Source organism: Trachinotus anak, unplaced genomic scaffold (assembly GCF_046630095.1).
Source record: "Trachinotus anak isolate AG129_WGS33_773 ecotype Australia unplaced genomic scaffold, CSIRO_AGI_Tana_v1 ptg000034l, whole genome shotgun sequence".
NCBI classification, from domain to species: Eukaryota; Metazoa; Chordata; class Actinopteri; order Carangiformes; family Carangidae; genus Trachinotus; species Trachinotus anak.
Window position 1 is genome coordinate 5668883 of NW_027273885.1, and position 13380 is coordinate 5682262.

The 13380-nt window shown below is 39.6% G+C and overlaps 1 protein-coding gene and 1 long non-coding RNA gene across 2 annotated transcripts in view; one reads left to right on the plus strand and one right to left on the minus strand.

Annotated features, from left to right (window-relative positions):
• Window positions 1-887: 887 nt before the first annotated feature.
• pcp4b (Purkinje cell protein 4b) overlaps window positions 888-13380 on the minus strand; it is a 33819-nt gene continuing 21326 nt past the window's right edge. The window contains exons 2-3 of the mRNA XM_071472038.1: window positions 12585-12636; window positions 888-1610 (exon numbers count right to left, since the gene is read on the minus strand). Of these exons, the coding sequence (XP_071328139.1) occupies window positions 1480-1610; window positions 12585-12636 (183 nt within the window). The 3' untranslated portion in view covers window positions 888-1479. The remainder of the gene's footprint in view (window positions 1611-12584; window positions 12637-13380) is intronic.
• The window catches only part of LOC139614611 (uncharacterized), a 73364-nt gene continuing 68962 nt past the window's right edge, over window positions 8979-13380 (plus strand). Inside the window, exon 1 of the long non-coding RNA XR_011687102.1 lies at window positions 8979-9255. This is a non-coding gene — a long non-coding RNA (uncharacterized lncRNA). The remainder of the gene's footprint in view (window positions 9256-13380) is intronic.

Consider the following 13380-nt stretch of genomic DNA (forward strand, 5'->3'; position numbering starts at 1 on the left):
ATTTATTTCTGTTTATCTCTTTTTGATTGTAATGTGTGATTATGATTGCATCATGTAATTTCTGCAGATTTGTCAGCTGCACATTCATGCTGCCAATTATCGTCATGAAAACCGGTTGAGACGACTTTTGCTTTGTGATTAAATATTTATGATGCATTATAATACTGGATGTAGACATTAGAAGATGTTTTGGGGCAATAAAAAGATGCACATGGTCAGCAGCAATCGTCAGAGAGACTGTAGTATTTAAAGCGTGATTGATTCGTATCAAGGGGCCCAAAAGGGGCCAGAGAAAACTTTCCCCACACCATCACACCACCACCACTCGCCTGGACTCTTGATACAGGACAGGTTGGGTCCATGGATTCCTGCTGTTGTCTGACCCTACCACCTGCGTGTCTCAGCAGAAATCCAGAATCACCAGTTTATCCAGGTTTGGGGAGCCTGTGCCCATTCGGATTTCTGTTCTTTGCTCACAGGAGTGGAGGTGTGGTGTTGTTTTTGTTGTTGACATTATTCATTCTGAGAAAACTCTAGAGAGTGTTGTGCATGAAAATCCCAAGAGATCAGCAGTTTCAGAAATACTTGAATTAGCCTCTCTGGTGTCACGAATCCTGCTACAGTCATAGTCACTGAGATCCCATTTTTCTGATGTATCTACACGATTTTATGCAATGTTTTGCTCGGCACATGATCACCTGATTGGATAATTGCATGAGTGAGCAGGCGTACAGGTGTGTGAGAGGTGAGTGCTAGTCGCTCTGCCATCCCAGCAGAGTGTATATTAATGCAATATGTCAGTCATACTGCTACGATTCAGCAGCCACATCTAATATATAACTTGAGGTGTTTGTCAAAATTTGGTATTTACATGCACTGTACACAGGTTCCACACAGAGTCTTTATTTATTCAATGTACACTGACACAGCTTGATAGTACCATGCGGGTAAGAAAAATGCCTCTGGGTGAAATATTCTGTTCTGGATGGGAAGCTCCAGGCTACGTTTCCTGAAAACAACCTTCACTCTAACATCAGCTTTGTTCCATCTAGTGACACAAACACAGGTGATTTTGGGAAACGTAGTCCTAAGCAATACAGACAGGGATGCTGCAGGTAGAACTATGAGGCTGGGATAAGTACAAAAACATATTCTAACACAAACACCAGCTAGACTTCATGATATATGGAACATATATGGCAGGACAGAAACCAGATCTTTATAACTTTGTCTGTTACTTATTTATTGATACAGCAGTCAAATAATAAATAATAGTCATTATAATAATAGGAAATTGAAAATTCACAGACGTGTCATATGATTAACAGGCTATTGCATTCTCTACCCCCCAACCCCATCACAACCCCTGGAGTTCCAACAGGTATGAATTTGTTTACATGCAAATGTCACACCATCTTCACTGTGCTGTCACTTCCACCTGCCGTCTCTACACACAGTGGCAGAGCGACGTTGTGCTCACTAGGACTTCTCATCACGCTTCTTCTTCTGGAACTTCCTGAACTGGGACTGGATGGCGACCGCCGCCTTTTCAGTCTCAGGGTCTTCCATGTCAATGTCAAAGTCCTCCGGGACGTTCGTCTTGGATGCATCTGGAAGGGAAAGGAAAAGATGGATGTGACTCACAGCAGTGTACAAAGAGTGGTCTGAGTCACAATGAGAAATCTGGTGAATTGACATGAAACAGTGATCGTCCAATCATAGCTTAGCAACCTCAAGTCGCTAGGGAGGGTTCTCTATAAATATATAGATAAATATAAGACTTTGGAGGATGGCATATTTCTTTTTAGCCTTTCTAAAACCATTAAGTGCATATTTAAGGCCTCTTTAAAAATATTCTAAATTTAAAACAATTTAGAGACTGCATTTTCAAGCTATTACTGGAGTTGACATTTACTGTAATTTAATGCTTAATTATCTAGCTTCAGTTTACCTGTGATAGTTGTTATTTTAAGTAGCAAAAACAACAATTACCCACTATAATGACAATCTGATTATGTCTATCTCTGTCTGAAATTAAGAACCTATTGTTTCAACAATTACTAAGAGTTTGAATGATAAATCTGTCACCGTTATTATGTGCATTATGTGCATTATGTGCTGTGGAAGAACACATAGCTTGGCAGGGGTAGAGAGAATAACTAAGGGGGGCAGGGCCTAGGGAAAGGTCAATTTCATTACGGCATGTTGGCCTTTAAGGCTTAGTGAGCATAGACTATTACTATATGATATATTGTTATATATAACAATTTTTAAAAGTATGCACTTGCAGGAGGAGAAGACACCAATACAATACAAGACTAATTTGTAACTATACACTGCAATAATATTCTAAGTGGGGAAATGATTTCCAGTAGTACTACACTAACCGTTCTTATATAACACTAACTCTGAATACTCTTACATGCAGTTCTTCATTTAGTATAGGAAGCAGTGATACAATACACTGTGGTGCTACCCAGTTAAATATCCCCCAGCATTTCTGATTTCTCAGCCCTCATAATAATAGTGGAGCAGAGCTCCTGTGGGGGAGCCTGAGCAGTTGTTTCCTAGGTCAAAAGCCAAAGCATAAATTGATCTCCAGTTCTTAATCCTCCTCGGCGCTCAGCCAGCACTGACTATAAGGACACGACTGTAATCCCAGCAAAAAAAACACAAGCGAGCATTAAGGAAAGAGGAGGAGGGTTTTTTCTCCCCTGGTCAATGAAGTGTGGAGTAAAGTAAAACTACAGAAGAATACTAACTCTGTTAGACAAGAGAATCTACCCACCACCAGACCTGAGGGAATTTGTGCTTAAACATGTATACATACTTGTAACATGTAAATATGTGACGTACATGTGTTTTAAGATTTGGAAGCTTGTCTGCGTGCTGTGGTTAACATTGAAAGCTTTAACATTATGTGAAAATTTAGTTATAAAATACATAATTTACATACCCATGGCCACTAAATCAGTACTATTACAAGTAAAGGTTCACAAATGTGGCAATTGGAGTAAGGGATCAGGGAAAACAGTCATTGATATTCATCTTTCTATTGTGTTAACTCCTGGCCGTACCATGGAAACGTACTGGTGAAATGAGACCACCAGAGCTGTAGGGTATAATGAGGCAGGTATATACGGGACCTTTTAAGGCCATGACAAGCTAACATTTACCCAAGCAGGTTTCACTGTGGCTCTGACATCCACCTGCGACAGCTTATGCCACCAAGAATAACTGTGAAGAATCCCGTTTCTCTGGCCCACTGCTTTTGTAACGCACAAACAAAGAGCTGATGGAAAAACGTTGTTGTTTACATACAGTGGCTAATGTAAGGTTCCTTTCATCGCCAGTCCCTGTTAAGCTGTTACCAGTCTACAGTGACTAAGATGATGAAACTTGATGATGAAATAGTCAGGCTTTTCAACCTTTTTTCAGAGTAACTAATTGTTTCTCTACAAAGCTCAGCAGCATCCTGCAAAGGATCGATCTGCTTGAGTCTGATCAGCAGAGCCTGCTGTAGAGAAACAAGCATGACAGACATTGAGAGGGGGGTGAGGGAGAGAGGGTACCGAAAGCAGAAAAGCAGAGAAGCGACTCATGTATTGACTGTGCAGCTAATCCTTGGGTTCTCTTGGGGCCGAGCTTGAGTACCTCCCTCTTGCTGTTCAAAGAATCACTAACTGCTGTGTCAAGCTGAGCTTCGAGTCCTGCATTAATTGATATTGAATTTTTCAATGCTCTAATGCCTGCTGGTTTTGTCGCAGCATCATTAGCTATTGAGCCGCGTCCTCTACTGTGACAACAACAGACATGTTCATAATCTTTGTGCTACAAGCTGGTGACATTTTTCTAGAGAGATGTCTGATCATTGAGCATTGTCAGAAACTGCAGAATATCTCTCTGTTTATAGTTTGTGATGGCTCTGATTAATATCTGTCTATTACCTGCATCGGAGACATGACAAGATGTGCCAGGTTATTATGGCCTACTGTACACCTGCATGAATGTGATTGAATGCTACTGGTCAGCTGATTGCCACACCAGCTGTGAATGAACCAATGATTGTGAAACATAATTGAAACAGCTGATGCCAGTTTGTTAATGGAGGATAACTTCAGTGTTGCGCCTCAACTAATGCTCTGCTACATGTGAGTCTGTTTGGAGAAGAAAATGCAACAGTGAATGAGGTTTGTCAGCACTAATGAAAAAAGTGTCTTTTTTCCACAACCTCCCATTTTCTTTATTATATTGCCGTATTTTCAAAAATATTAGTTTTCCCCTACAGTTTTCTTCTTTCAGTCTGCAGCAGCACAAACTAACTTTTAATTCAGAAAACAAAATCACCAGTCAATGAAAATGTGTATTACTCTGGTGTCCGCCTAGTTTTCATCCAGCTGAAAGCACAGTCATCTAGGCTATAGATTTGAGACTTTCAGTTAGATTTTATTTCAATTGTCAACATTTTCAGTTTAGATCTCAATTATGCATTTGCTGTAAATGTTTTTGTGACCATACAAACTGATTAAGTTTAATATTTCAGAGAAACCACGTGCATTCATCTAAAAGAACCATATCATTATCTTGACAATGGCTTTGAGGCCTGAGTGCAGATTTTCATCAGTTTTTGTCAGACAGGAAGCAGTGGCTGAATGTGACAATGATGGATTTGTCATTCTCATCATTTTCCTCAGTTTGAGGATTCATCTCCTCCTTGACAGTCACACAGACACAATAGATTATCAGACTTATTACCCCTGGCAGCACTTTTAGTGTCCCTGTCTTCACCAATAAATCTTCCAACTTAAACGACCATATAGGTTGCTTATCCCTGCCCTTGAATACGACCTGTATCTTAGTTATGGTAATAATAATAAATACGATTGTGTAACAGTCATAGTTTGGTTAGGTTTAGGCACAAAAATTACTTGGTTAGGTTTAGGAAAAGATTGTGGTTTGGGTTAAAATGAGTACTTCCTTAGAAGTACTTTCTACATCTTATCAAAAAACACCTATATGAAATCTCATGGGAGCTATGGACGTTTTTTTCACTGAAATCTTTGGACCTCTCAAAAAGGTCACAAAATAGAAAATTGTGGTTTAACTCTTTAATTGGAAACAATAAAAAATCATATTGAAGCATTTTGATGCCTAACAACATAATATTCAAAGTAGTGTCAATACTTTTTTCTTGTTTCCTCCTGCACCCTCTCAGCTTTGAGGCGGGACATTTCACAACTAGAGGTGCCCAACCCCCCTTCCTCTGTTTCATTTGATGAGGTAGACGCCTGTCTTCAAACTAGAACGATTGATTGATAGAAGGGCAGTAACTAATACCAATAGCAGCGCTTTCTCCGATTACCAGAAACACATCAACAAATTTTTGTTTTGGTATGCTTGCTGTGTTCTCCCAAGCCTCCTGGAGTGAAATCTGAACCGATCTTTGCAGGAAGATCTCAAGTTTGTAGCCAGCAAGCTCAGAAAAACAAACATACCTGCTGCCAGGCAGTTAGAAGGAGAGAACGGTTGAATTGAATAATGTGAATGGTCACACATGTATCCATTTTCATGTGTGTTAGTATGGACACAGATTGTTTCTGACATGGAGCTAAAACACTCGTCTGGACGCAGATCGTTGTTGTTTTAGTGTGGATGTAGCCTACATCACTTGACTTGCTCCTAGAGATCGCCTAACAACAAGACATAACTGTGGATAATAAGCTGCTAGCACAGACGACCTATGGGTTTGTTTTTTAACAGTAGGACAGTCTCATCTTCATGTAATCGGAGAATAATATCTACTGACAGATTGTAGATCATTCTACATCATCTTGACTGACTAACCACTAAAATTGAAGGTTACTTGCTACAACATTTGAGGCTCAATAGATTTACTTTCGTCATGACTTTTCTGCTGTTGGCACTTTTATCTAGATGGGCTGGGTTACTACGTGACATGATAAGAACATCCTTGGTTGGCTATCTTTCAAAATGTCTTTTCCAAAGCTGCTCTCAAGGCCGGTGAAAGCCTGGACGTCTTATTGATTTCACTGCTTAAAACCAGTTGAGCCAAGAGAGGAATTTGTGGCTGTTGAGAACAAGACACATTAAAAAAGGACTTTTCGACCTTGAGACAAGAGAGACAGATTGGAAAAAGTGTTTTACACAGTATATGGTAATCTATCTGGGCATAAGAAGCTGCAGTGTGTAATGTATTTGTTGCTTTAATGGACACCTGCTGCACTTTGGAGTAAATCAAACATCACGATTGCTTTGAAGACCCCAAATTAGCACCGGTATTTTTGCGTCCTTTTGAAAATCCTCTTGTATCAGCTTTTCCAGTGGTGACTGACAGCTCCAACACTATTGTAAATGTATACCTGCAAAAATGGAGGAGCTCTAAAAACTGTGAAATAACACTTCAAGTGCTGAAATTTAAGATCTGGAGATGACTTGATTACTGATGAATCTTTTCCTTATTTTTTCTAATAAAAATGCAAAACATTGATGATTTGCTGCTTTACTCATTTTTAAATTAAAAAAAAAAAAAAAAAGTGAAACTGCAGATATTCAAAGCCATCAGCAATTTTATCTAGTGAATGTGGATGGAAATAGAACAACAATTACAGTAAGTGGATTCTGGTATGAAAGACATGACCTGTGTCAGACTACAAGAGCAGAGCCTGCAGTGCTCGACTCTCTACAAATGAATCTCCACACAAAAAGTGTCTTATACATCCTGGATGGAGTGACCTTTGGTTGACCATGCAGGTGCATGTGTGCGGAAAAACAGCCATTTAATCTTTTCCTAGTCTTACAAGATTTTTTATGTATCCATTATCTGGTGCAGTGGAGTTTGACAAAAATATTGCACATTTATTTATTTAGTTTTGATCAATGCAGCCTGAATTTTTTACACAAAAAGGTTATGTACACCATGTAAAGATGAATTGCATACGATATATTTATGTACATAGGAATGTGTGTGTGTTCCTGCAAGTGTTTGTTCGTCTGCAGTTGAAAGTCATTGTGTGAAAGTCAGGAAAATATCAACGACCCCTCTGGCCTTGAAACAACAGAGGGGCAGCAAAGCATGAGAGAGACTTCAGCGATCAATATTCAAATACACAGGAAGGACCAGCTCTGTATTGATTGGTGCTGTGTGCTTGGGTTTTCAGTGTGTATCAACTTTTACTTTGCTTTGGGGAGGAAGTGTCTGTGTAACCTACTTGGACGTGGTTGCACATTTGGAAAAAGAAACCAGAAAACGTGGGCTGTTCAAAGGCCAACAGAGGAAATATGTGGTTTCAGCTCCTTCTAGCACTGAAAGCTTCTGAAACAGTCATGCTGTGTGCATTTACTAACAATGTCTGACAGAATAAGACAAATTCATTATGGCTATAATTGAGTACAGTATAGCTAATTAAAAAAGTGTGTAGGAAATGGGTCATCTTCACTTTGAGAGCCCATCGCAGCTAATTATAAAAGGATGACTTTGATCTCTAAGGTGAGCCGATTTGAAATTACGCCTGTGCCTGTTTGAAACGAGGGGGGAGGTGCTGTTGGTGTAACACTTTCCACATTGTTCTTTGACAGTATTCTGAAAGCTTAACATTTACATAAAGAAATGGAGCAGTTTTCATCTCGAACGTCCCACATGAATAAGCAGATGATTATGTAACATATGATAGCATCTTAACAAACGATTGTCAAGTGTTATCCTTTAATGTTCCTGTCACTGTGGTTTGTTTGTATGGTATGATGTAAAGCTATAGTAAGCCTGTGCTGTCCCAGCTGTCGCAGTGACAGGAACAGTCTGTGTTGCACTTGGACTCATTAGGTCAGTGAACATATGGAGCATATGGCCCAAATACACAACATCTGGACTCCAACCATGTCGTCCAATGTCAAAGAAGATGACTAAAAGGCTTTTTAGGGCCAATACCAAGCCTGTGAATGTGCTTGTACTGGGAGTGTAAATTATAAAGTACATTACATTACTCAAGTACTGTATTTGAGTACAGTTTTGAGGTATTGTACTTTATTTGTATTTCTGTTTTGGGATGCTTTCTACTTCTGTTGCACTTAATTTCAGAGAAAATATTCAACTTTTGCCTCCAGAACAATTAGGAGATAGTTATAGTCACTAGTTACTATGCAGATTGAGATTTTACATACAAATCATATTATCAGCTTATAAAATATGTTGCATTGGTAAAACTGTACATAACAGTATAAACTGTAAATTCTCTAATAAGACTACAGTAGCTTGGAGTGTGGACATACCTGTACTCTTGACAGCTAACATGGTACATTGAGGTTTTTTTTTTACATAAATTGAAATGACAACAAAGTCATGCCATGTGTATAAGTCTGCTGCCTAGTTTCTAAATATGTTTTTAATCATTTACTTATTCACTGATTCACATGGTTGATTTCACTCTCCGTTTTTAAACACTGTTCAGTCAATGGAACCCAACACGTTCTGTCCTGTTTTTCAAATTAAAAGCCTACAAAGAATGGGAGAGACTATATTGGAGTTTCTGGATAACGTTTATTTTGAAACAATATATTTCTTCCTGTGTGAAATGAAAAATGAAATTAGAAATCTGTTGGAGGAAGGAAACTTAAAGCAGGAGAGTGGTGAAGGTAACATAACTGTGCTGTTGTACAGAGTTAGTGTTGCTAATCTCTGCCCTGCACCGGGGCCCAGTAGCTGTCACACTTAAGGTTTTGAGTCATAGTCTTTCATATTTTTATTGCCCTTATTGAAATGTTCCAAAGCTGCAATGTTTTATGAAAAATAAATATTATTTCTACCCATCACTTACTTCATTTGGTTGCTTTCTTCTCATAAATTACAAAGTGAGCTTTCCTGGGAAATCCCAATTTGACCAATGAGGATGCTCCCTGTCTTTTCTGATAATTTACCTCAGTGGGCGTTGACTTTGTTTTCCTCAAAGTTTTGTGAAGAGGGGCGTGTCCTTCAGGTGGCGCACGATTGAGTTAGAAACGTATTGTTTAGCAAACAAGACAGCGGCGCCCAGGAGAGGAAGGATGAAAGACAACAGGATGAGTTAACTTCTGAAATTAGACAAGTCTTTTACTGAGCAGGACTAAGTTGGTTCAGTGTTAGCGTTGTTGGTGAGCAGCCGGAGCACAACGTTACCTGGATTGGCTGCACTCTCACCAGAGAACAGCGGACTCAGGGATTTGGACTCTAGCAGTGTTTTAAATGACCTAATGAACTAATGGGTGAGTACAGGTTTTAAAGATTTAAATCTGTAGCAATGCAAATGTCATACGATGCGCAGCTACATAGTGTGTGTGTGTGTGTGTGTGTGTGTGTGTGTGAGTGTGATAACATGTGGCCGCTGTGCCATTGATGATGAATGATGCATTATATCAATTAAAGTGACCAGGTGTGATCAGGTGCTGTCATCCATTCACTCCCACTGAGTAAACCTATACTGAGTTGTTGCGTTTTTCCTGATGGCTGTTTGTTCTGTGTTAACTGACACACAGTGTAAAATGTCTTTGTTTTGATTGCACTCCTCCGGATGCTTGGTGGATGTTGTGGTGGTTTGAGTCCAGGGCAGGCTGTCAGAGTGGAGATGGTAAATAAGGCTGCTGTCTGCTGTGCTGATCAAAGGCCAGTTTGCAGGATGGGAGATGCTTCGTGAGCATCTCCATGGTGACAGAGCTGCTGTCTGCAGTGGTTGTGTGTGTCAGGGAGGCCTCTGATTAAAATGTCTATCAGAAATATGTCATGTAAAGAAAAGATTCAATCAGAAATCAAGGCCTTTTTCTCATATGATAATATTACACTCTAAATGAAGCTTTTTTTTGCATGAGTACCTTTATTTTTATTTTTGTGTGTATATATATTCTCTATACTTCACTGGTAATAATCTCTGTACTTTTCCTTAAGTAACCTTTTGAATTAACATTTACTTGTGTGTTTTTACATCGTGGCACTGCTACTTTTACTTAAGCAAAGGATCTGAACGCACAAAGGAACCTCTTTCCTTTCTTATTTACATTTATTCACAAAGAATAAGCACCATCAACAACAGCAGCGACTGTCCCCTGACTCTGAATGTCTCCAGCACAGTTCGTATTTTGCAGCTTGAGCAAATCAGAGGCATGATGCAGCAAAGCAGAAAAAGTCTGATTCAGTTGCATCCACTCGAAAAAACATTCAATCTTGTGCCGTTATCTTGACAATGAACTCTTCCATCCTCCGTCCTTGAGTTCCTTGTTACCGCTGTTATCGGGTAAACAGCCTTTGCTTCATCACTGAGGGACGTCACAGTTGCATGTTCTCGTGCCTGCCCAGCTCAAAATGAGTTCCACTGAATATGAATACATCTCTCTGTGGCTGTCCTTCAGCCCATGAGCGCTTGTTTCTAAAGACTGTGCTCTGCTGTGTGCTGGGGGGTATGAAGAGTGGGCGAGAGTCAATAGCAGCCTTACTCCCTCCTCACTCACTCGCCCACTCTAAGAGAGAGCGCTCTCTCTCTTTCACTCAGTCCCAGTGTCTCTCTCTATATTGAGAGACACACTTAAGACATGCTGGGAAAGCAGTTTTTCCAGGTATCAAATTAATTGTCAAGGTCAGACAACAAAGGAGTGTTTTGTGTGTGCATATGTGTGTGTGTGTGTGTGTGTGTGTGTGTGTGTGTGTGTGTGTGTGTGTGTGTGTGTGTGTGTGCTGCTGCCTGTGTATTTTCCTTCACTTTGTATTTTTATTTAGTGAATAGAAAGCCAGAGCTGAATTCTACAGGCAGTGAAAAATTAGTCTCTTAAAACGCAGCGTTTCATCTCAGTCGACTGCTGGAGGTAAACTGGATCCCATTAATCTCTGGTGGTGAATAATGTTCGCCACCAGAGCCGTGACTCTGTTTAATAGGGCAATTAATTTTTTTTTCAAAGAGGGTCAGTGGTCGCCTTAGATGGTTTAAAGCTTCCTTCAATCGCAAATAAAGTTGTGTTTATTTTAGCGTCCTTTCAAAGCAGCTTACGAGCTGTTTAATCTGAATCCCAGATAGACTGTGATTACATAGAGATGGTTAAGACGCAACGTAATCTGTTACTCTTTGTGAGATGGACTGCTTATGGATGAAATTAGAAAATCAACTAAGATGATCATTTGAATTGGTTTAACACTTTCATAAAGGTTCCACTTTACTTCATTCTCAACTATATTTTTGTTTCTGTGCAATAAATTTGAATTTAAAATGAATTAAGAATCTGCCTGACAAAAAGTTACAGCTGACATAGGGCAGGTGTGAAAAAACACAGTGAATTTTCCCTCCAATAACTTGCCTCTACTGGGTGTTGGACTAAGGCCAACTGTGCCAAATACACTGCAAACTGTTGGGCAACAGTTAGTTACAAATGCTTGACTTTGGCCTGGTACCTGACAGCCTCGGCCCCGGCTCAAAAATGAACTAAATACCATCCTATAAATATGTATTTGTAAAATGTGAATAGAACAAAATATAGTGTAGTTAGTGTCATTGGGAAAATACAACACCTGCAAAATGTCAACTTCGTGTCTTCGCGTCTTGTTTGGAGAATTTCAACATTTCAGACAAGTGACCACAGTCACTCCAAAATGAGATCTTCAGTATTTCTACATGTCGGATAAAACATGATTGATCTTTAAACAGTCCAACACCACATTATTTTATAAAAATAAAAATAGTCCATTCTTCTTGCTTCCATCTCAAACAGTGATGTGTTGCTGAGTCAGGGCGACGCGCCAAATCTAGATTTAGAGGAGGTGAAAGGTAGATAGGAGGTGGAAGATATTGGTTTTTCTGGTTGAAGCCTTCATTTGCTTCACTGTGATAGGTTTAATGACTAAAAGCTCAACAATAAACATGATTTGTAATGCACTTGGTGCACGGAGCTGATCCTTATTTCCCTCAGGACTGAACTGATACACACAGTCCATCTCTGTTCAGGGGTCTGTATTATTTTACCCGGCTGAGTTAGGACATGGAAGCTGAGAGTAAGCCTCAGCGTGGTCAAGTGATTTATAAGAACACTGCAGTATACTATTGTATCTATGTTTTTAAAGTGATTCATTACTGACAACTGTATGACAGAGATGCAAAAAACTAATTCAAATCAGGTTATGAAAGGTTCGAAGTAACTGAACTCCTGTGATTATGATTGGATCTGAAGGACAGCCCTGAGGTCAGGTACTCTGTTTGTCTCTGTGTGGCAGCTGTCCTTCAGAGCCTGTTACCATCAATCATGTGACATGTGCCTTTTAAAGCTCATTTTAGATACACGGGCCCACGTGTACCATAAACTGTGGTCCACTTACCCTCCCTCCCTTCTCATCCTTTCTTCACGTCAATCATTCTCTGTTTCTCTCTTTGCCCCCCCTCCCAACTTACCATAAGTTGTCCAGCTGTTGTTAGTTTTATTTTGAAAATTAATGCAGTGGCCCAAACACAACATTGATGATGCAAATACAAGTGAATGTCTTGAAATTAAATGTCTTAATGTAGCTCATACAAATACAGTTTTTTTCCCAATGTTTTTCAAGTCTTGTAAGTTTTTCGTACCTTGTCCTCCAGATGTCTTGTTGTTGCCAGCAGCTGCTCCAGATCCTTGTCTCTGTAATGCAAAAACAGCAAAGCAGAAAAATAGTTAGACTTTTTTTTTTCTTTTTTTGCACAGTCCATTTTCCTCAGTCTACCAGACTTCAGCACAACAATAGATGATTTCCCACAATCCTGTCATCATCTCCAAATGAGCTGAATACATGTCGCTGCTCTATGCCCTTTACTAATTAAGCTCCGTCCTCACGATTGTTCTGACATCTACTGGGGGCTGTGCCGCCACCCAATCTGTAAGCACGCTCTGTAGTGCTCCTACTCTGGAGTATTTTAGCCAGTGGGGTCCCCTTGTTCTGAGGAGACCCTGTGGGCTGAGGGCCCTGTGACAGTACAAGGTCCAAAGTCAATGTACAGTAAGAGAAAGAGGAGTGACACCCGAGGTGTCGCTGTTACGATGACATGGCACTGTGACACGACAGAGGTCAGAAAGATACTAACTTGAAGCAAAGCAAATGACCTCATTCCCATTGTCTTTATGTTTTATTGTGTTTGTTTTGCCGCGTAGAAAGTGAGAGTTATTTAAGCTGTCAAACGCGTCATTGTGTGTTTTCATTTAAAAAAATGCTAAATGTTTTTTTCAGACCTTCTTGAACTATGCATAATGCTTGATGAATAATAAGCAACTTTTGTTAATAATGAAATACATTTTAAGGTGGTAATACTGAGAATGACCTTTAATGGCAAATTAACTCCATCAGTCAAAATCATTTTACACATCTTTCATTTATGAAAATATTTACAA